This window comes from Stomoxys calcitrans, chromosome 5 (assembly GCF_963082655.1).
Source record: "Stomoxys calcitrans chromosome 5, idStoCalc2.1, whole genome shotgun sequence".
NCBI classification, from domain to species: Eukaryota; Metazoa; Arthropoda; class Insecta; order Diptera; family Muscidae; genus Stomoxys; species Stomoxys calcitrans.
This window is the reverse complement of record NC_081556.1, coordinates 50,353,720-50,377,816: the sequence shown is the minus strand read 5'-3', so window position 1 is coordinate 50,377,816 and position 24,097 is coordinate 50,353,720. Positions and strand designations below refer to the sequence as shown.

The following is a 24,097-nucleotide window of genomic DNA, read 5'->3' as shown; positions in this document are numbered from 1 at the left end:
CATAGCTCGTTCGGATCCTTACCCCTTAGAAGTATTATAACATCGTTTGCGTATGTCATTTATGGTGGTCACCTATAGGAGTGGCGATAAAATGCCCCCCTGTAGCGTGCCTTGTGCCACTTTCCCCTTATAAAGGGTGATTTTTTTGAGGTTAGGATTTTCATGCATTAGTATTTGACAGATCACGTGGGATTTCAGACATGGTGTCAAAGAGAAAGATGCTCAGTATGCTTTGACATTTCATCATGAATAGACTTACTAACGAGCAACGCTTGCAAATCATTGAATTTTATTACCAAAATCAGTGTTCGGTTCGAAATGTGTTCAAATTTTGACAAATTTTGTTCAGCGATGAGGCTCATTTCTGGTTGAATGGCTACGTAAATAAGCAAAATTGCCGCATTTGGAGTGAAGAGCAACCAGAAGCCGTTCAAGAACTGCCCATGCATCCCGAAAAATGCACTGTTTGGTGTGGTTTGTACGCTGGTGGAATCATTGGACCGTATTTTTTCAAAGATGCTGTTGGACGCAACGTTACGGTGAATGAACACATTTCGAACCGAACACTGATTTTGGTAATAAAATTCAATGATTTGCAAGCGTTGCTCGTTAGTAAGTCTATTCATGATGAAATGTCAAAGCATACTGAGCATCTTTCTCTTTGACACCATGTCTGAAATCCCACGTGATCTGTCAAATACTAATGCATGAAAATCCTAACCTCAAATGGGACACACAATTTATCCACCTGTTCCTTAGCATATGGTTTATGCAGTCTCTAAGGATCGGGTCCACCCGGTACTGGTCTTAGGATTGGATCAGTGTGTCGGTCCGCACATTGTTAAAAGCCCCTTCGATGTCAATGTATACAGCCAGTGTGTACGTTTTGGCATCTAAGGATTCTTCTATTTTATGCAAAACCTCGTGCAGGGCAGTCTCCACCGACCTTCCCTTGACATAGGCATGCTGTGTGTATCTGAGCAGTTCGCTGGTTGCCCTACTCTTTATCATGAAGTAGAAAAGACGTAAGGTTTATAGGTCTGTAGGCCTTTGGTGTCGCATATCTTTCCTTGCCGAGCTCGGGTATAAATACAATCCTTGTCCCAGGCACGCTGTAAATATATTGGCTAGGTGGGGCGCCAGATAGTCTGCCTCCTTCTGTAGTAACGTCGGAAATATTCCATCAGGTCCAGGTGACTTAAATTTTTTGAAGCTCCTCAAGGATTCCTTCACCATACATTCCGTAAATATAAACCTTCGATAAACATCATTATTCCAAGATTTCGGTGTCTCAGTGAGTGCCGTCTGAAGGTTTCAAGTAACGAGTTCTGCAGAAGCAGTGAGCAGGTTGAGGAAGAGTAGACTATAGTAGATCTAGTATGTATGTATGTCCGGCACTGTGTAGAGATCCACTTTACGTTCTCATTTCCATAAGAACTTGTGTGATTTAGCGGATGTGAGCATTCCAAGTTGTTGGACATTTCAAGCAATATGCATTGTACAACGGTAGGAACTAGGCATCTTTCTTCTCCTGTTTCTGTTGTATTACAAAGAACGAAAACGTCCAAGTGAGTCCGATTGCACACCATATGCATAGAAAGGGTTATGTGGGTGGGCTAAGCATCGCCCAGAAAAGATTTAGCTTCACCGCTGAGTTTTGAACCTCAGATGGTCTTTAATGCATCTAGCACCTTTATCGGGTCACTGCATACTGAATACACGCTTTCAAATGTGTGCATTTATTTGGAGCATGTGTGGTTCTACCGACTCCCAAAGTGAAAGAATAGATGAAATTTGTGGTATAATTTTGTTTCTATGAGAAATGTTCTCATAATTTTTATGCGCCACAAAGATTTTAAATGATTAATTTCAATGAGAAGTATAGATTATTTGGTCAAATTTTATCGCTATAGGATATTTGTCGAAATTTCATTTCATACAATCGCATATTGTCCGGCTGTAGACCGTAGGGTTCTCTGCGTCCAATACAAATAGAAGAATAAAAACCTTATTTTTAAAGTTAGGCAGAGAATGCGTTGCTGTTAATAGCATTGACTGGTTTCCTATATCGCAATTTCGTCTGCCACCAACCAGACTCATCGGTAGGATCTGATGAGGTAAGGTTTTTTGTATTCTTATTTCCAATAGAAGCAGATAACTCTAGGATCTTAAGTCGGACAATATCCGATTGTATGAATTTTCAAGAACGAATAAATTTAGTGCGAAATGTGTGAAATTTAATTTCTTCAGAAAATTGTATCGAAACTCTGCTCTATGATGTAGGCGCTTTAATATTTCTAACATTTTAAGGCAACAAGCAAAATTGTGGAAAACATTGTTTAAGGCTCTTTACGTTCTTTTAGACATTTGAAATACCTCCCTCCCAACATTCAGGCCCATTAAATCCGTTTAAATCTTTTTATTAAAAAAGTTAATTGCATTGACATTTCAGAGCCATTGGGTGCCAAAGCTCCTGCTTTTGCTTCCGCATCCAAAGGCAGTATTTATTGGCAAGCTCAAGGTGAAGATTTTGTATTACTATGCCCAGCGCAAGCTTATCCGGTGCCAGTGTATAGGTAAATTATTGCCAAAACAAGGCAAGGATCTTTTGATGTTACTTAATTTTGTTGCATTCAGACAGTTTACAATACCTGTATATAGTATTAGTCCATAAAGTTATATACATTTTTTTATTCCCCCCATTTTACAGAGCCCCTAGGTGCAAAAGCACCAGCATTTTCATCTTCATCGAAAAGTAGTACATTTTGGGAAGAGCAAGGCAGAGATTTGGTTTTACTTTGTCAAGCTCAGGCCTATCCTGTACCGTTCTTTAGGTAAATTGAATTTTGATGAAATAGTGTCAATACGGATCTCCGTACTAGCAGCTGGTTCTTTCTACTTTAGATCTTATAGATATTGATGTTAATTTTGAACATTCATAATTTTTCTATTGTAGAACCAGTGGGTGCTAAAGCTCCAACTTTTTCCAGTGATATCTCAAGTTTTACAATAACTCGTCACTATGCCACAAGTTTTGCTTTGTTGTGTCAGGCTCAGGCTTATCCAGTGCCCATAATAAGGTAATTTATGAAAAAACCAGTAAAGAAAGGTAAAATTCGAGGGGAGCCGATTATATAATACCCTACACCACCGAGTATACGTAATACTTTTAATAGATAGCACTTATATCCAAATTTAGTCAGACTTTAATTTTGCAATTTTATACGATTTTCTTACGATGGTACGAAAATCGTGGCTTCTACAGCCTTAAAAGTCGTGGGAGCTATATCTAAATTTGTACCGATTGTTATGGAACTTTGCACACATATGAGGACGTCACAAAAAGCACTTCGTGCCAAATTTTGTAAAGATCGGATCAAAATTGTGCCTTCTACAGCCTTAATAGGTCAAATCGGACGAAAGTTATATATGGGAGCTATATTTAAATCTGAACCGATTTAGATAAAATTTTGCACACCTGTACCATAGTGATGGTGTAGGGTATAAAGATAGACTAAGTATCTGAAAAGGAAGCGAGCTCGGTATATTACTGCAGTAGTTGTTGGTTCCACTCCCATCAGGAGTTGAATGAATTGCCTAAGCGAGTCTGCCCTCAGACCAATACATCAATTTAACCTATTGTATATTAAGTATGGGAAACATAAGAGCAGATTTTTTAATTGAAGGCCACACTACCAACTGGTTAAAACTTTTTTTTCTTAATTTTGCTTTGCTATTGAAAACTTTACTTTTATATTTTTCCAGAACCTGTGGGATCAAAAGCACCCACATTTTCATCTGATCTAGCAAGTTCAACTATTATACGCCATTATGGTCAAAGTTTTGCACTGTTATGTCAAGCTCAAGCATATCCGGTGCCAATAATAAGGTAAACTCTTTGAGAAGAATCAATAAGCTAGGAATCCATCCATTACCCAAAAGGCAAAAATTTAATTTTTCTAGAAAATTCTATACGATCATATGAATATGATTTGAAAGCAAATTTTGTCAAAATCTTGTCTCTGTGGGAGATGTTGTTAATATTGGAATTTTTTTCTCAAAATTTCATATTTGTGGCAATTTTTCTCAAGATATCATCTCTACAGGAATTATTGTCAAAATTTTATCTCTAAAGGAGAGTTTTACGATACTTCAACTTTGAAGGAAATGTTGTCAATAATTCAATGGTAAATTTTGTCAAAATTTAATTTTAATTGGAAATTTTTTCAAAACTTCATCTCTGTAGAAAATTTTATCTAAATTTCAACTCTTCATATATTTTTATTTAAATAACATATCATCTGAAAATTTTGTCAAAACTTTAATCTCTAAAGCAAATTTTCTCAAAATTTCGATTCTATTTTGTCAAAATTTTTTCTCTGTAGGAAATTTTGTCAATATATAATTTCTATTAAAAATTCCTCAAAATATTACTTCTATAAGAATATTTTTATACCCACCACCGAAGGATGGGGGTATATTCATTTGGTCATTCCATTTGCAACACATTGAAATATCCCTTTCCGACCCTATAAAGTATATATATTCTTGATCAGCGTAAAAATCTAAGACGATTTAGTCATGTTCGTCCGTATGTCTGTTGAAATCATGCTACAGTCTTTAAAAAAAGAGATATTGAGCTAAAACGTTGCACAGATTCTTTTTTTGTCCATAAGCAGGTTAAGTTCGAAGATGGGCTATATCGGACTATATCTTGATATAGCCCCCATATAGACCGATCCGCCGATTTAGGGCCTTAGGCCCATAAAAGCCACTTTTATTATCCGATTATGCTGAAAATTGGTACAGGGAGTTGTGTTAGGCCAGTCAACATCCTTCTTCAATATGGTTTAGATCAGTTCAGATTTAGATATAGCTGCAATATAGACCGATCTCTCTACTTTAGGTTTTGAGCCCATAAAAGGCGAATTAATTGTCCGATGTCGCCAAAATTTGGGAGAGTGAGTTAAGTTAGGCACCTTGACGTCTTTTTGTAATATGGGACATATCAGTTCAGATTTGGATATAGCTGCCATATAGACCGATCTCTCGATTTAAGGTCTAAGGCCCATAAAAGAGCGCATTTACTATCAGATTTTGCCAAAATTTGGAACAGTGAGTTGTGTTATGCCAGTCAATATTCATTTTCAATTTGGCTCAGATCGGTACAGATTTGGATATAGCTGCCATATAGACCGATCTCTGGATATAAGGTTTTGGGCCCATAAAAGGCGCATTTATTATCCGATTTCGCCGAAATTTGGGACAGTGAGTTGTGTTAGGCCCCTCGACAGCCCTCTTCAATTTGGCTCAGATCGGTGCAGATTTGGATATAGCTGGATCGCTCGATTTAAAGTCTTGGCCCCATAAAAGGCACATTTATTGTCCGATGTCGCTAAAATTTGGGACAGTGAGTTGTGTTAGGCCAGTCAATATTCGTCTTCAATTTGGCTCAGATCGGTCCAGATTTGTATATAGCTGCCACATGGACCGATTGCTCGATTTAAGGTTTTGGGCCCATAAAAGACACATTTATTGTCCGATTTCGACACAATTTGGGACAGTGGGTTGTGTTAGGCCCTTCGACAGCTCTCTTCAATTTGGCCCAGGTGGGTTCAGATTTGGATATAGCTGCCATATAGACGGATCGCTCGATTTAAAGTCTTGGCCCCATAAAAGGCACATTTGTTATTCGATTTCGGTGAAATTGGACACAGTGACTTATGTTAGGCTTTTCGACATCCGTATCGTTTATGGTTCAGATTGGTCAATCACTGGATATGGGTACCAAAAAGCCCAACATTTTGTTCTACAAAATTAAACAATGACTTGTACTTAATAGACCACTCAATATCCGTGTCGAATTTGGTACAAATCGGACCATATTTCTATAAAACTGCTATGAGGGCATAAATTATGTATTTTCAATGGATTATAACGAAAGGTTGTTGTTGTTGTTGTAGCAGTTTATTGTGTACTATCTTTCGTCTGCTTGATTCTGTTGAGTGTCAAGACCCAGGAACTCCGCGACTAAGATGGGGTGCGTCCACAAGGATCTGGGTCTGAGTCGAGTGGGTCTGGCCGGGCAGTTAAACAGGTGACGTGTATCGTGCGGTCCCTGGTTACAATATGGACATACATCTTGCACGTCGGCATCAATCCTAGCTCTGTGGGAGTTGAGGCGGCTGCATCTGCCGGAACGTAATTGAGCCAGAACCACTCTGGTTTGCCGGGGGAGGTCGATTTCTTCGGGTGCAATGGGTGGCGGTCGTTCTCCAAGGACTACATTCACCCGGTAGCCAATTAACGCGTCTGCTACCGTGTCTGCATGAATGTTGTTCAGACCCGCTTGATATGCCGCTTGATCTAGAGGTTCTCTTTTGTAGCGCTGGACCTCACGCTCTAGATCGTGTAGATCTACCTTAAGGCTTCTGGGCGGTGGGTATCTATCCACAAGATGATGATTTGGATGATTTCTGCGATAACAGCCCAAAAGGTATTGCTTAGACAGCATGTAGTTATGTCTTAGCACTGGTAGGATCTTTGTCTCCTGATGGAGGTGGTCCACATGAGAACTGAGGAGACAGCCCGTCGCAGTTCGGAGGGCGGCATTCTAACAGATCTGAATATTATTCCACCGCTTGTCATAAAGTTGACGTGACCACACTGGCGTAGCATAACTTACCACAGACCGGCCAATTACTTTGTACGTGGTCAACAAGATTTCTTTGTATGTACCCCAAGTGCTGCCAGCAAGTGACTTGAGGACCTTGTTTCTACTTTTTACTCTACGGTGTTTTGACTTCTTATCCCTAAATTCCACAAATGACTGGCGGCCACACAGATAATTCGTGACCCAACGTTTCAGGCCTGGCTATGGCTGACCGTGTCGAATGCCTTCGATAGGTCCAGTGCCACGAGGACCGTCCTATCACATGGCCTGGGTTGATTGAAGCCACGGCAAATGTGTGTGGTGATGGCATGCAAAGCTGTTGTTGTGCTGTGCTGTCTCCGAAATCCATGTTGATGCTCGGCGAATGGAAATTCTCCTACGAGGCTCGGGAGGATTAATGCCTCAAGCGTCTTAGCCACTGGTGAGAGAAGGGAGATCGGTCTGTACGACTCCCCCAAACTCGGGTCTTTACCAGGCTTCAGTAGCGGGATCACTCTGCCCATTTTCCAGACATCGGGAACTATAAGAGTGTTCAATGACAGGTTGAGTAAAGTGGTAAGGTACTCAACTCCAGGTGAATTCAGATTCTTCAACATCAATGTAGAGATTCCGTCGGGGCCCAACGCCTTAGAAGATTTGGCGCCACGGATGACATTCGTAACTTAGCCCACGGTAAATTGTGATGGCTGTTCATCGGCTCGGAGACCACGAATACGGCGAATGGTTCTAATCCTTGCCCTGTCTCTCTCGGGATGCACAATAAATTGACGGTTGAACAACCTGGCGCATCTCTTCGGATCAGTCACGGTTATCTCGCCAAAAGTGACTGAGGTCCTGTCGTCCCGTCTACCGGGGTTCGAGAGAGACTTAACAGTGGCCCACAGTCTGCCTGCACCGGTGCCTAAGTTACATTGCTCCAAGTGTTCCAGCCACAAATTCCGCTTATGTTCGTTGACTACCCTGTTTATTTCCAGATTCAGCTCGCTGATTCTGGGGTTAGCGGGGTCCATAGCACGAATCCCATCACGGTCGTCTGCGAGTACCACTGCTTGCGCCGGGAAATTGGGTCGCACTTGCGGTATTCGACCGGCTGGTATAAAGCGAGCGGCTGCTGCGTTGATGATGTCTCGGAATTTCCTCTTGGCCACAAGCACATCAGCAGTTTATTGAAGCGGCGATTGGTATACTCTCTGAAGCCAGTCCAATTGGCCTTCTTGTAATTGATGAACGTCCGGCGCTCAGAGGTTATGAAGTCGGGTGGTCGGTCGACGGTGAGGATTATGGGGAGGTGGTCTGACCCCAAAGAGATGACGGCTTGCCAGGATACGTCACTCAGGAGATCAGGGGATGCAATTGAGATGTCTGGCGAGCTGCTGCACCTCCTCGTAATCCTAGTGGGGGCATCCTCATTCACCGTGCAAAACGTGGAGCTATCTATCTGCTCTGCCAAAGCTATGCCACGCTGGTCGTTACCTAGGGGAGAATGCCATGACGAGTGATGTGCATTAAAATCCCCCAGAACCAGACGACTATGGCCAGATAGCAACCCACTTATGTCGGGGTTGTAGGCCTGGCCATTAATCGGGACACAGCTACCAACCGGCGGTATATACACGTTGTATATCTCTATCTCGGCAGTACCAGACCTGACTGCTACCCCCATACATTCCATGTATGGGTCACTAGCGTCAAGCGCAGGCGAGATAGGTCTATACTGCACGGAATGGTGTATAACGAAGGCCAATCCCCCACCTCCATTCCTTGAGCGATCTTTGCGTAGCACATTGTCGCCGTGACAACTGTGCAAGCTGCAGGTGTTAGTCATCTTTGTCTCCTGGATCGCTGCGACCGATATGCTCTTCCGACTCATAAAATCTACAATCTCATCAATCTTGCCACGCAGTCCGTTGCAGTTTAACTGCAAGAACGATACACTTCCCGGCACTGGCCTGGCAATAGTAGGGCTAGGGTGCTGTCGTTGCATAAATTGCCGTACGGGAGAGGTCGGGGGGGGGGGGTCACATAGTCCGACGACGAGGACGCCGAAGGCGACCCACTGCTGGCTATGTTCGCACAGCACCTAGCGACATAGCCAGTATGACTATACTCCCGTAGCGAAGTTAGGCCAGAGCAAGAATGGAAATGTACCCACTCCAAGCACCGGTTACACCTCACCGACACTGACCGATGATGAAGGCGGTTCTGGCAAACCGAACAGAACCAGGGTCCGGGTTCTTTTCAATCCCGGCACGGACCAGAAGCGTACGGAGAAGGCACTCCGGGATGTGCCTCTCCCATGACGAAAAAAGACGTACACTGAGGCGGCAGCCCTTGCCGATGAGGATTCCATCGGGTCAATCCGGTGCGTACAACCGGCTGCCATGGGATTGTACATGTATAACGAAAGGTGGTTTACATATATACCCGAGTTGGCGGGTATCAAAAGTTCGGCCCGGCCAAACTTAACGCGTTTATACTTTTTTAAATTTTCTCAAAACTGTCCTCTATGGAAAATTGCGTAAAAATTTCGTCAAAATGTATCTCTCTAGGAAAATTTGTTTAAATTTCATCTTTGTAGTTAGTTTTTTCAACATTTTATCTCTATGGTACATTCAGTGAAAATGTTCAACTATATTGGAAATTTTTTGTCAAAATTTTATCTCCATTTGAAATTTTCTCAAAATTTCTTCACAATGCGTAATGATTGCAAAATTTCATATCTATAGGAAATTTGTTTTAAAGCATCATCCTTTCATCCATAGGAAGTTTTGCTAATTCAGGCAGTTTTCACCAATGATATTTTAAAAGAATGTATAAAAAAATGTTTACTGTTGATTTTTTTAGAACCTGTTGGTGCCAAGGCTCCTACATTTTCTGGTGAATCGAAAAGCTTTACCTTTGTCAAAGAAATCGGTCATAGTTTTGCCCTATTATGCCAAGCTCAAGCATTTCCGGTGCCAATTATTAGGTGTGTTCAAAAAAATGATGGCTTATAACATAGGCAGTTTTCATTCTACACCAAAATGTTGATAAAATATAAAATAAGTTAATTTTTGCTATTCTTCAAACTTCTGCAGAACCCGTGGGCAGTGTGGGACCAAAAATAACAGGTGGTCGTTTACAGGAAATGACCAGAAAACAAGCAGATAGTTTGGCCATAGTGTGTATGGGTCAAGCATATCCTACACCGGTGTTTAGGTATACATATTTTTTTTTTCAAAGTCGAAACAAAACTTTGAATAACTAACATACTTGGCTACTAAACCAATATTCAGGCAGTTTGTTAAGAGACTTGTTTTTAATTTTGGGAGGATTTTTGCCAATTATTTACAAATTTCAGAACCCATTGGCAGTGTTGGTCCTCGTGTATCCGGTGATCGTTTACAGGAGCACACCATGAACTCAGGAGAAAGTTTCGCCATTTTATGTCAAGCTCAAGCTTATCCAATGCCAGCTTTTAGGTATATAGATACAATTTGTTTAAAGCTTCTACTACCAATAAGGCAGTTCTCTGTTTTTTTTTTTTTAATTGCGATTGTTAAAATTGACGGAATTTAATCATTTTTAGAACCTGTTGGTCTGGTTAAACCCCGAGTTGCCGCCAAAAGTATAGAATTAAATGAAGTACCATGTGGTGATACATTTGTGGGTCATTGCCCAGGGCAGGCTTATCCAGTGCCTGTTTATAGGTATACAGTTTTGTAAAATTTTGTTCATATATCTAACATTTAAATCTTTAAATTTTACACAAAATTTTTTCGAATTGATAACTTTACATATAAATCACTTTAATGTCTAGAGAGGCCCATAAATAGAATCTGATTCTCGAAAGTGAAAATGTGTACAGTTTTGTGGGCTTCTCTTCATTCTCTAATACGCCATGTTTCGAAATGTCTTCTACTACCAAAGTTTCGGCATTCACTGTTCTCTTGAATAATTTCACCATTGCCTCAGCAAGTACCCATACTCTATACAAGAGCACATGTAGTATCAATTTCTTGTAGTGCATTATTTTTGTATGTCCGTAGGTTAATCTTCCAAAAGACAATACACAATGGCACAATTTCCGGGTCATGACCCGGTTGGTGGGAAATTCCAAGTCAGGGGATGTCATTAGTTCAGTAGGGCAAAATCTTAAAAGGGTCTAGAGTCAAATTTTTTGGCCTATTATATATAACCTTAACGGAAGATAATATATCCGCAATACATCAGAGATGGGTGGATTGATGAAAGCGATTTTTTGTTTGGGGTAAAGTTTCTAGGGGGAAACGCCCCACTCAAAATTCTTTAAATGGGTATATATGTCAATCAGTACCATAAGGGTCTTAAATGAAAGACATTTAAGAGTGGAATACGAATCTGATATACAAACACCCTACCTCATAACGTAATTTCGTTTGTAACACATCGATTGATCAAAAACCTTAATCCTCATGACATACCGAGTTGATTTAGCCATGTCCGTCCCTCTGCCTGTCTGTCGAAAGCACACTAAAAATCAAAAGAGTAAAGCTAGGGCCTTGAAATTTTTCACAAATACTTCCTATTAGTGTAGGCGAGTTGGGATTGTAAATGTGCTGTTACGGGTCATATTTTGATATAGCTGCCATACAAACCGATCGCAGATTTGACTTCTTGAGCCTCTAGGGGCGTAATTATTTGTATTAAACTTTAAACGTGGTATATTTTTATGACTTCTATTGGTCATGACAAATACGGTTCACCTGTATATGTAGATCTACCTGCTATTTATTTGAAAAATTAATTCAAACAGCGTGTCAAGCTCGATATATAACACTTAACACACTTTTACTAGTTCTTTTAATTTTAATACTAGTATCATCTAGGTATAGTTGCCAATATACAGCACTAGTTTTGGTGGTTTCCTAGTGGTCTATATTAGGTTTTTTTTTTGTAGTATTGAAACTACATGGTAGCTGACGAAGTGTTACCAACTCAAACGACCACATTGTTTTATAAAAATATTTTTTATAACCACCACCATACGATGGGGGTATACTAATCTAGTCATTCCGTTTGTAACACCTCGATATATTGATCTGAGACCCCATAAAGTATATATATTCTAAATCGTCTCGACATTCTGATTCGATCTAGCCATGTCTGTCCGTCCGTCTGTCGAAATCACGATAGTGGTCGAACGCGTAAAACTAGCCGCTTGAAATTTTGTACGTATACTGCTAATTGATGTAGGTCATTGGGGATTGGAAATGGGCCATATCCGTTCAGATTTGGATATAGCTCCCATATAAACCGATTTCTCTTTGACTTCTTGAGCCCCTGGAAGCCGCAATTTTTGTCCGATTTGGCTAAAATTTTGCATGTGATGTTCTGTTATGACTCCTAACAACTGTACCAAGTGCGGTCTAAATCGATCAAGAACCTGAAATAGTTCCTACAGGGTGGCTGATGAATATTGCTACAATGATGAATATTGCTACATTTTTTTTTCGGTGTATGGAATACATTTTTCTTTTATTCATGTTAAATTAAATTATTAAATTAATTATTAAATTATTATTAATTAAATTAATTAATTAATTAATTAAATTAATTATTAAATTATTATTATTAAATAGAAAAAAAGTTATTACATTTTTTTTTGGTAGCGGCTTTCATCAGCCACCCTATATATAAATCAATCTACTTGAGCCCCTGGAAGTCACAATTTTGGTGCGCTTTGGCTGAAATTTAACACTTAGTGTTCTTTAATGATTTCCAATAACTGTTCCAAGTACGGTTCAAATCGGTATATAGCCTGATATAGCTCCCATATAAACCGATCGCCCGATTTCACTTATTGAACACTTACAGCCCCAATTTTTGTCCGATTTGGCTGAAATTTTCCATGTAGTGTTTTGTTATGACTTCCGACAACTGTGCCAAGTACGGCCAAATTGGTGTATAACCTGATATAGCTCCCATATAAACCGATCTCCCGATTTGACTTCTTGAACCCTTACAAGCCCCAATGTTTGTCCGATTTGGCTGAAATTTTGCACATAGTGTTCTATTATGACTTTCATGTGGTGTTCCGTTATGACATCCACAAATTGTAGCAAGTACGGTCCAAATCGATCTATAACCTAATATAACTCTCATATAAACCAGTCTCTCGATTATCTTTGTTCGTTTCCTAGCAGCTTTAATTTTTGCTTGTTTGACAAAGTTTGGTATGTTCAATAAAATTATGCCCTTCAACTAAATTTTTTTATTGTCAAATGTCAAAAATGTGAAAATGATGAAAATAATCTAAATTTCATAATCCATTCACTTTCGGTCGATATGACCAGCTTTTGCATTAAAATTTCTGTTGAGTCGGTCAAAAAACGACTTACAATCTCTCCAAATATACCCTGTCAGTATTTGGCTCCATTCCCGCGTAATGGCTTTCTTCAGCGCATCCATTCTGGCATATTTTTATTCATTTTGTCATTTCGCAAGACATCGAAATACATATCTATTTCAGACCCTATAAAATATATATATTTTTGATCGTCGTAAAAATCTAAGACCAGCTAGCTATGTCCGTCCGTCTGTCTGTTGAAATCCCGCTACACTCTTTAAAAATGAAGATATTGAGCTGAATCTTTGCACAGGTTCTTTATTTGTCCACAGACTAGTTATTTAGATGGGTTTTATCGGACTATACCTTGATATAGTCCCCATATAGACCGATCTGCCGATTTAAGGTCTTAGGCCCATAAAAGCCACATTTATTATCCGATTTAGCTAAAATTTGAGACAGCGATTTGTGTTGGCCAATCGGTATTCTTCTTCAACTTGACCCAGATCGGTCCAGATTTGGATATAGCTGCCATTTAGGCCGATCTCTCGATTTAAGGTCTTGGCCCTATAAAAAGCGTATTTATTATCCGATTTTGCTGAAATTTAACTCAGTGCATTATGTTAGGCTTTCCGACATCTTAATTCTATATGGTGCAGATCAGTCTATATTTGGATATAGCTGCAAAAAAGGCCAATATTGAACCAATATTAGACCACTCAATTCCCATGCCAAATTTGGGCCAAATCGGACTATATTTCGATATAGCTGCTACGGGTGCATTAATAATACATTTCTTCCCGGATTATGACAAAAGGTGGTGTACTTATATACCTGCGGTGATGGGCACCCAAAGTTCGGCCCGGCCGAAATGAATGCCTTTTTACTGGTTAGTGATTACCTTAGCACAATTATTGTTCTGAAGGGCATGTATGCCCGTTTTTAGGGGTTTTGGGTGTGCGACGACGGGCTCCCTGCCACAAAGCCATTATTTTTTACATCAGTTTCATAATCCATTCCCAAATATAGTTTATTTTAGTCCTATTTTGTACTGATAGGTCTATATGCCCGCTTGGGTCGGGCGTTCCCCCTAACAACTTGACTTTAAATTTTAATATTTGTTTAGTGTTTTTGGGATAACCATTAAGGTACAAACAAAAAAATGCATAAATCAGTCTACCCATCTCTAATATAAATCGGATATATCACATAATGTGAAGACTATACGTCCTCGGCCTTGGTTATATGAATAGGGTCCAAAAAGATGCTGGACTCAGAACTTCAAACGCTATTGGGGTTTTGTTCCAATGACCTAATACCATCACAATACTTTGAAATATCCCTAAATTGGTTGTTATAGATTTTTTTGGCCCTTTTAATTTTAAACTCAAAGAGCTAAAGTTGTTGGGGCTTACTACAGCAATTGGTTTGGTTTCTCTGGCATCTTGAAACTAAATATCCCCCTTAATCTTCAAAGCGAATTCGTCTTACATCTATCCCCATGGTTTATAACCAAATGCTACATAGATAAGGTCCCTTAGATAGATACTTCTTCTTTCTTACCATCTTTTTTAGGATTTTGCGTATAGGATTTCCTCTAGGGCCTTCTTAATTTCAAATAAAAATGATCTTGAAACAAAGTGTGTGTGAAATGCTATACATGTAACATCAATTCATAATGCAGCCTGCAAAACAGCTAAGGTAAGTTTTAAAGCTTGCAAGGCTTTCAAGGTAAGTATTCAGGCTGCTTGATGTTAGAGTTGAAATTTTTATTCTTTCACTTTTTTCCTATCAAAATTATTGAAATTTTTTGTTGCTGAAAATGTATGGTGATCAGCTTTTGTCAATCATTTCATAACATTTCAATGTGCTTTTTACAAAACAAAGAAACCAAAAATCAATAAAACACTTCAAACGCTGGCATTTCATACGAGGCATATTTCAAGATCATTTCTATTTATTCAGTCTCTTGACACTATGGACCATATCAACTGATCATATATTGTGTTTATTCTTGCAGATGGTATAAATTCATTGAAGGAACTACCCGCAAACAGGCTGTTGTCTTGAACGATCGCGTTAAACAAGTCTCTGGAACTTTGATTATTAAGGATGCTGTCGTCGAGGATTCTGGCAAATATTTGTGTGTTGTTAACAATTCGGTGGGTGGTGAATCTGTGGAAACTGTCTTAACTGTTACTGCTCCCCTCTCGGCCAAAATCGATCCTCCCACCCAAACTGTTGATTTCGGACGCCCAGCTGTTTTCACCTGTCAATACAGTGGCAATCCCATTAAGACTGTTAGTTGGTTAAAGGATGGCAAAGCTATGGGCCACTCTGATCCCGTTTTACGCATTGAATCTGTGAAGAAGGAAGATAAGGGCATGTATCAGTGTTTTGTACGCAATGACCAGGAATCCGCTGAAGCAAGTGCAGAATTGAAATTGGGTGGCCGTTTTGATCCTCCTGTTATACGTCAAGCTTTCCAAGAAGAAACCATGGAACCCGGACCAAGTGTATTCCTGAAGTGTGTAGCCGGCGGTAATCCCACACCTGAAATCTCCTGGGAATTGGATGGCAAGAAGATTGCCAACAATGATCGCTACCAAGTTGGCCAATATGTTACCGTTAATGGAGATGTTGTATCATATTTGAATATTACCTCGGTCCAAGCAAATGATGGTGGTCTCTACAAATGTATTGCCAAGAGCAAAGTTGGAATTGCTGAACACTCTGCCAAATTGAATGTCTATGGCTTGCCCTACATCCGTCAAATGGAAAAGAAAGCTATTGTGGCCACCGAAACATTGATTGTGACATGTCCCGTTGCCGGCTACCCAATTGATTCGATTGTTTGGGAAAGAGGTAGGATAAGAAAGGAATTGAAGAGAAATTCTTTGAGTTCTAATTTGTTTTATTTTTCTTTGGCTTGCAGATAATCGTGCCTTGCCCATTAACCGCAAACAAAAAGTCTTCCCCAATGGCACTCTCATCATTGAAAATGTGGAACGTAACTCGGATCAGGCCACCTACACCTGTGTTGCCAAAAATGCTGAAGGCTATTCTGCTCGTGGTTCATTAGAAGTCCAAGTCATGGGTAAGTTTTACCAAGTACCAATTTACAGGTCACATTGCTTTAGACAAATGTTGACTAAAACTTGTTAATGGAAAATTGAGAAGAACATCTGGGATCTAAGTGGTCATGTGGTGACAAAAATAAATAAATGTCCGAGTCCGTTAGTCCTTCCGTATGTACCACAAACCTTATCATTGTAAGGTTTGTACCTTTGCAACTTCAAACCACATTTTAATAAAAATCCCAGATGTGTTAGGGATTTGAACAAAACATTCATAAGGTACTGCAAAAAGTTCATCGTGGGTTTTATTGTTATCCACTGGTGTTGTATAACAATATTCTATGTATAGACAAAAGAATAATATACCAAGGATATTGAGAAACTATTCAAAATCCATTTTATATGGTTCTTTACGGGGAAGATATAAAATCTTATTTTTTAAACTGATGTTTTTTCTTCTCGGTTTGTTTTAATGCCTGAAATCACTATATATAATACCGAAATGTTATCGAAACACATTTTTAGCTGTGATAAAATAACTGAGTATATAGTGGGGAACAAATTATCGAACTTGTCACTCATTCTTGGAACATTTTTGTTTGCGAGTGTGACATTATTTTATTATGCCCCCTTTTTAAAATAATCTTATTTTTATGACACACTTTAATAATTTTTTAAGTTTTTCGAAATGGATAAAAATTTTTGATTCTTCTCATTATATTCTATTCTCGATCCAATAGCTCATTGAATAAGAATGCGCCTTCAATGAAACAATGTTTACAGTTGCATTGAGGGTTAAAATAGCAGACATCACAATGTGACGCATCGTCTAGCCTTCAAGCAAAACGTTCAACCAACATGTATGGAAAATTTCTTCAATAATGTGCACTCCGCTTATAGAAAGCACTGAATTCTAACACAATTCAAATAAATCATGAAGAATGTTCTGTGATATTTTGATCTTTAAATACTGATTGGAGATTTATTAAATTTTCTTTCAAGAACTCTTTGTCTCAATCCTATTGTAACTATAGCAAACTCGTCGAAAATCGTGTTAGAAGTAGTTGATAGTTGCTCTGTTTTATTTTAGTCCTATATAGCGCAAATCACGATTAATCGGTTCTTATGATCTGTTATCGCATAATATCGATAACTTTCCAGTACAACTTAGCACTGTTATGCTATCCAGAACATCTGAATAAAACACAGCAACTATAGCGTAACTTATTAAAGTACCTTAAGTAAATGACTCTTAATAATTCAAATACAGTTTAAAAAAAATTGATAACAGAACGATAGTTCAACTAAAATTACTTCTTAAATATATTCGAAATAGCTTTCAGTTTTATAAGAGGTTCAAAAAGTCCTTTCGTCTTTACACGACTATTCATCTTAGGATGGAGTTTTACTTTTTTTGTTACCTCTTTTATAACTCATCAACATATTGATCTGAGACAATACGTATATAGAAGATGTCTTTTATAGAGAACATATGAATAACTGACTGTATGACGGAAGCACCTTAACTTTCCCACGAACTTCTGCACAAATACTTTTTATTGATGTAGGTCATTGTAAATGGACCAACTCAGTTTATTTATATTGGGTTGCCCAAAAAGTAATTGCGGATTTTTTATATAGTCGGCGTTAACAAATTTTTACACAGCTTGTGACTCTGTAATTGCATTCTCTCTTCTGTCAGTTATCAGCTGTTACTTTTAGCTTGCTTTAGAAAAAAAGTGTAAAAAAAGTATATTTGATTAAAATTCATTCTAAGTCTTATTAAAAATGCATTTACTTTCTTTTAAAAAATCCGTAATTACTTTTTGGGCAACCCAATACATACATGCTTTTCCCGATTGCAATCGGTCCATTACCTAAACATCCAGAGCCAATAAGTAATATGGTCTGCATCGTTAACCGTTGGATTTAATCGAAGGCCAGTTTTACTTTATTGTAGTACTTTAGAAAGAGGAAAGCAACTATAGTCGAATAAGAGTTGTAGATCGTACAAGTATACCTTTCTTCAATCCTCTGCTGCCAGATAGCAAGCATATAAGGATTTCTTATTGAGTTCCTTATTGGCATCTTTCTTCACCTGTGAATGTATTTGAGAAGATTCCTTAGAGATAGACTTCCAGAATATCTCAGATCGGAAGAGATAAGCCTCCTCAAGTTCGACAGTTTGAGCTTCTTTAGGGTGGCTTCTAAAGGCGAAAAACACACACCTAACGGGTTCTAAAATCGTAATATACTTTAAATTCCAAGAAGTTTTGCTCAAGAAAACCTGGATCTAAAATTAAAAACGAGCTTCCCGCTCGCTTCCCGCTCTCTTCCTCGCTGGAGTTTCTTCATTCATTCTAACGACATGTTCTTACTAACGAAACCGTTGTATATTGATACGTTTAACTATACTAGGGTCGTCGTACAACTCATCTAGTTCGTGGTTCATGCGATGGTGATACTCTCCATCAATGCAAACTGGTCCATAAATTTTGCGGAGAATTTATCTCTTCAAACACTACCTCGTCTACTTTCAAAGTACACATGCACAAGTATCCAGTGTCTTGTATAGTGCAATCTTCGTCTACTGAGTTGGCCTTGTTTCTAAACTTACTTACTCAATCTAAAGTAGCATCTGTTTGCCAATATTATTATTCGGGAGGCCACCGTAGCGCACAGTTTAGCATGTCCGGCTATAATTCTGAACGCCATTGTTCAAATCCTGGCTAGACCATCAAAACAAATTTTTTTCAGCGGTGGTTTTCCCCTCCTAATGTTGGCAACTTTTGTGAGATACTAGCCATGTAAAAACTTGTGACCAAAGAGGTGTCGCACTGCAGCACGCCGTTCGGACCTCTTCACCACCATCGTCGGACGCTAGCAGCTTCGAAAACTGTTATTTCCCTATCCCAAGCACACTATCTGTATGAGTTACTAGATTTCCTTCTATGTCTTTGAAGGAGGATGTTACTGCTCCATAGCCATCGGTTTGATATTTGATTCTTTGGTAAAAAATTTCCGGATTTCATTCATCATTTTATTTCCTTTCTCTTTCTGCAAAATATACGCTTTTCCTCTCTCCTTTTCTTCAGGTACCCCTCTTTCATCTAGCGCGTTGCTATTGATGGCAGGATTGCTCTATATGTCGCATTCTTGGTTTCAGTATTATTTCGACACTGTTGGTCGTACCATGGGTTTCTTGGTGAAGCTTCTGGCAATGGTTTGTCACTGCGCCGTTATATCATCAGTATATATCAGTTGAGTACTTCGAGGGGAATATTCCGTTGCCATCTGTTGTGTTTCCAGCTTTTCAATGTCCAGCTTCCGTGCAGTGTCAGATCGTTCTTTTTCTCCACACTCAAACGAGTGCGAATCTTTGCTACAACAAACCAAATCTATATTCGCTCGTCGGATCGATTGTGCATCTCATGTGCTGGATGAATGCCTTTCATCTATTACAACGTGATCAATTCGGTTCCTTATTTTTTGATCCGTCGACAATCATGAGGCTTTGTGATTTTTTATACCGCCCACCATAGGATGCGTAATTATTATTCGATTTTGCTGAAATTCATATAGCTGCCATATAAACCGATTTGACTTCTCGAGTCTCTAGTGGGCGTAATGGTAATGGCTATTTGAAAAATTCATTCAAAGAGCTTGTCACAAGTGATCCGCAGTGGATGGTTGAAATCTGATGCTGCTAACTATCATGTTTTTTGCCGCGGAAATGTCTATTAGCCTTAACCAATTATCAGACGTTATCTCGTGCGGAAGTTTTCCCATTGTTGGACCAAATATATTTTCCTTCCCTATCTTGGCATTAAAATCTCCCAGAGCGCTCGTAGAAAATCTCTTTTTCTCTTTAGGCGCTCGTAGAAAATATCCTTGGTCTGCTCAACTCGTCTCTTGTCGGCACATGGGCACAAATAAAATTGTTGTTAATGGTGAAGAATTTGGCTTTAATGCAGATAGCAGCTAGCATCCACCGGTGCAAACCTGAAGTCAAAGTATTTCAGTCCCCGAGCATGAAGGTTGTAGTATAGTTCGTCACCGTTTGGTGTTGTTGTAACGCTATTCCCGATCCTTCGCACTTTCTATAAGGCGGTAGTATCTGGCTTATACTGATCTGCTTATTTTGCAGATCATGGTCCTTTTTTCCTTTGCGTGGGTCATCAACGTTAGAGCAGCCCGCCTTAACTATTACAATTTTGTTTCTCAGAATAATCCTTATACCCTTTTCCGGGTGCGGGTTACTGCCCAGAGCCCCAACCGCATGGGTAATGTGGGATTGCACATGTATCTTTCGATGTTGCGAGCTGCTTGCTTTAAGAGCTGACGCGACCTGGAAACAGAAGCTGATGTTGACCATTGGTTATTTTAAGGCGTCAATAACTCGCCCTATCATTTGGAGTATCATTGGCACCTGACCCCTCACTGAGACTCTCCTCTCCTAATCGCTGACTTCCCGCTGCCGCATTTGCAGCTACTCCACCTAAATACCAAGCTTTCTATCAGCAAACTGTGGACGCGTGCAGTAGCTTTAAGCTAAGCTTCCCACGAAAGCGATGTACACCACACAAGTCGAAGCTCAAAGTTCCAGCTTTCATGTTATCCAGCCGTCACAGTTATCCTGTGTCGGCCGGGAGTTAGTTATTTAGTAAAACTTCCCTAAGAAGTACTTAATTGCACGCCTTTCAGACTCGGCTATTAAAAGGATACCTCTGAGAAAAGTGTCCCCTCTTCCTTAATGGAATGTTAGTGGGTAATCTTCGTGCAATTACAGGTACAGGGCGTATTATGGTTGTGATACTCTGACAGGGTTTGCTGACCAGAATGACAGCTCTTGCGAAGAGAATGGCACCATTCCTTTACGAATTTGCTATTACTTTAAATTGTTAGCTCTGCCAACTCTTGCAAATGTTGTTACCACAATCTGATATAAACTGACCATCCAATTTGACTTCCCGGGAAGTCATCCAACGTTATGTTATGACTCTTAAATTATTGGTCCAAACTGATAATTGAAACTGAACTGATCTTCAGACTATACTACTTAAACGTTAGACGGCGCAATGCTCTTTCTACACCCTTTACATGTTGAAGCGAGCTATTTTTATTGAAAATGTTCAATATTTGATTGTTATGATTTAGCAAATAAAAATATATACTTCCAATACTTCCAACACATGTATCTTTCTGTAATCAATTTTTTTATGAAATCGTTATTTGTGATATTTTAAGAAACATGCAAAAGGGTTATAAAAACGACTTTTTATAAGTTATTTGCTATACTATTCTTTGAATAGAATCATTTTACTTAATGGTCTACAGGAGGATAAATAATCTGCCTTGAATCGCGACACAAACAACGTTAAAAAAATATAATAAATTTTTCCCTCACATTAATAAAATTGGATTACACCGTGGAATACAAAACCTAATTAGAAAAAGAAATAGCAAATAGATTTAAAGCAGAAGGTGAAAATAGAAGACATTTGTATTTGCCTTTGGAAGTTTATATCGTGAGATAACCTAAAGAGTGAAACACATTTCTACTTTTCGGACATATTTGTAAATTTTCGTCTTAAGATTTCTTCTAATCTAAGCCACGGCAAAAAGCGTCCTCGGCAATATTACTGACCTAAATGTGAGAAATTTTTTTTGGAACACTTTCCATCTAATGGGTTGCAGCTCAAAATATTCAAAATATTTTCGCAACAAAATTATACTATGGATTTCTAAATTTTACTATGGGTTTCTAAATACATCAGAACTAAAACGTATTTTAGGATTAAATTCTCTAAAATTTTTAAATTTAGGAATATGGCGTGAAAGAAAAAAAAAATGTTTCATCAAAATTTATTATTGGATATGATATAACCTTTCTTTTTATAGAATACTAGCTGAACCGGGCTCATTCCGATGCGCCTTCTTTTACTTTATATGGAACAAAATTATGCTTTGAATATTTATTTTCGACAATTAAAGAGCTTTTAGTGAAATACCATGCTAGGAAAATAATATATGTATATCGCAAAAGCATAACAATATAAATGCCTTTATCTGAATCCCATATGATCATTACTGGTCTAAGAATTCGCTCGGAGGGTTTAGGGTCATTAACGTTTGGGTTTTAGATATACTCCTTTATTAATAGTCTTTATTTCAGCTCGATATGTCATGATGTTCGATTTAAGGGTGTTTTCGGACTAAGACTCTTGGCCCAGAAAAAATATCAGCATCGTTCTCTTCTCCCAAATACCATTTATTTAAACCCCATATTGCCATTGGTTTAAGTGGATTTTATGGGATGAGGCGTCCTCAAATATTTGGCCCCAATATTTGTACTCTTTGGGGAGTGTTTTGGGAAAGGGGCGGTGCCCCATATACATGGTCCCACATTTGGATATCAGATTCGTATTCTACTCCCAAATAACTTTATATGAGCCCCTATTGCGATGGTCATTAAATAATTGTTGTTTGTGGGGTGTTTTAGGGAAGGGGTAGACCCCCAAAACCTTTCATTTGAGCCGCACATTGATGGTTAGTTGGTAAATATGCCCGATTTAGGGGTGTTTTGGGGAGTGGGTGGTCCCCCAAATACTCAGCCCTGAAAATATATCAGCATCATGCTCTACTCTCAAATATCATTTATGTAATTGAACCCCATATTGCCATGGGTCTCAACATTGGATATCAAATTCGTTTTCTAATCTCAAATACCTTTCATTTAAACCCCTTATTGCAAAAGTCAGCAAATATGTACGGTTTAGGGTATGGGCCCTAAAAACAATCAATATCGAGATGCACTCCCTTTAAGACACAAAATTTTCATGGTGAGCAACTACGTCCTATTTGAGGGTTGTTATGGGGGTGGGACGTCCCCTAGGCAGTTGGTCCCGAATTTTGATATCAGATTTGTGGTCTACTCCCAAATACCTTTCACTTGAGCCCTATATCTCCATAGTCAGTAAACATGATCGGTTTCGGTTTTGGGGGATGGGGTGGCCTTGAAAATATATATCAGATTCGTGTTCTACTCTGAAATACTTCTTATTACAGCCCCATATTGGAATGGTCAGCAAATATGTCCTATATGGGTGGTGTTATGGGGGATGGGGAGGCCCCATATACACTTTTGCCCGAATATTGATATCAAATTCGTGCTTTACTCCCAAAGACCTTTCATTTGAGCCCTATATTGCTATTGTAGTAAATTTGTCCTCTTTGGGGGTTGTTTGTGGGACTCACTTGATGCCACATTTGGATGCCAGATTCGTATTCTACACTTAAATACCTTTTATTTGAGCCGCATATTGCCATGATCAGTAAATAAGTCCTGTTTGGGAGGTGTTTTGCGTAAGGGGTGCACCCCCAGAAACTTGGTCCCACATTTGGATACCAATTCGTATTTTACTCGCAAATACCTCTCATTTGAGACCCATATTGTCAAGGTTGGTAAATATATCCGATTTAGGGGTGTTTTGTGTGGTCCCCCAAACACTAAGTCCGACAATTCGATAGCAGATACGTTTTTTTACTCTTAAATACCTTTCATTTGAGTCCCATATTGTCATGATTGGTCTATATATATATTTGGTAGGTTTTGGGGGTGGGGCTTCCCCCCTAGATACCCATCCGAAATTTTTATTTTTAGGTTACTTTAAGAGAGCACACAAAATTTCACTTAAATCGCACCACCAATCACCGAGATCTGGCGTTTCTGAAAATAGGGTTAAGGGGGAGGGTCCGCCCCCATTCAGTTATCAAAAAATTTAGTACCATATTTTCACCACGGGGTCATTATGCACCATCTGTGAAAATTTCAAGAAAATCGGTTCAGCCGTTTTTGAGTCTATACAGAACAAACAAACAAACATACAAACAAATACAAATTGATTTTTATATATATGTAAGAAGATTTTGATCTAATGCAGTTTCATGTTAAGTGCGAGCCTTTCAGTAAGGCGCATGTGTTCCACAAAATATATTTCTTGTTGTGTTATCAGTAATATTGCCCAAGACACCTATTAC

General features: G+C 38.9%; 1 protein-coding gene across 24 annotated transcripts in view; it reads left to right on the top strand.

The window, feature by feature from the left end:
* The window catches only part of LOC106095735 (cell adhesion molecule Dscam2), a 433,819-nt gene that overhangs the window by 236,739 nt on the left and 172,983 nt on the right, over positions 1–24,097 (top strand). For all 24 annotated transcript variants that reach the window (XM_013263055.2, XM_059369670.1, XM_059369663.1 and 21 more), the window contains 2 exons: positions 15,001–15,845; positions 15,916–16,077. In XM_013263055.2, coding sequence (XP_013118509.2) covers positions 15,001–15,845; positions 15,916–16,077 — 1,007 coding nt within the window. The remainder of the gene's footprint in view (positions 1–15,000; positions 15,846–15,915; positions 16,078–24,097) is intronic.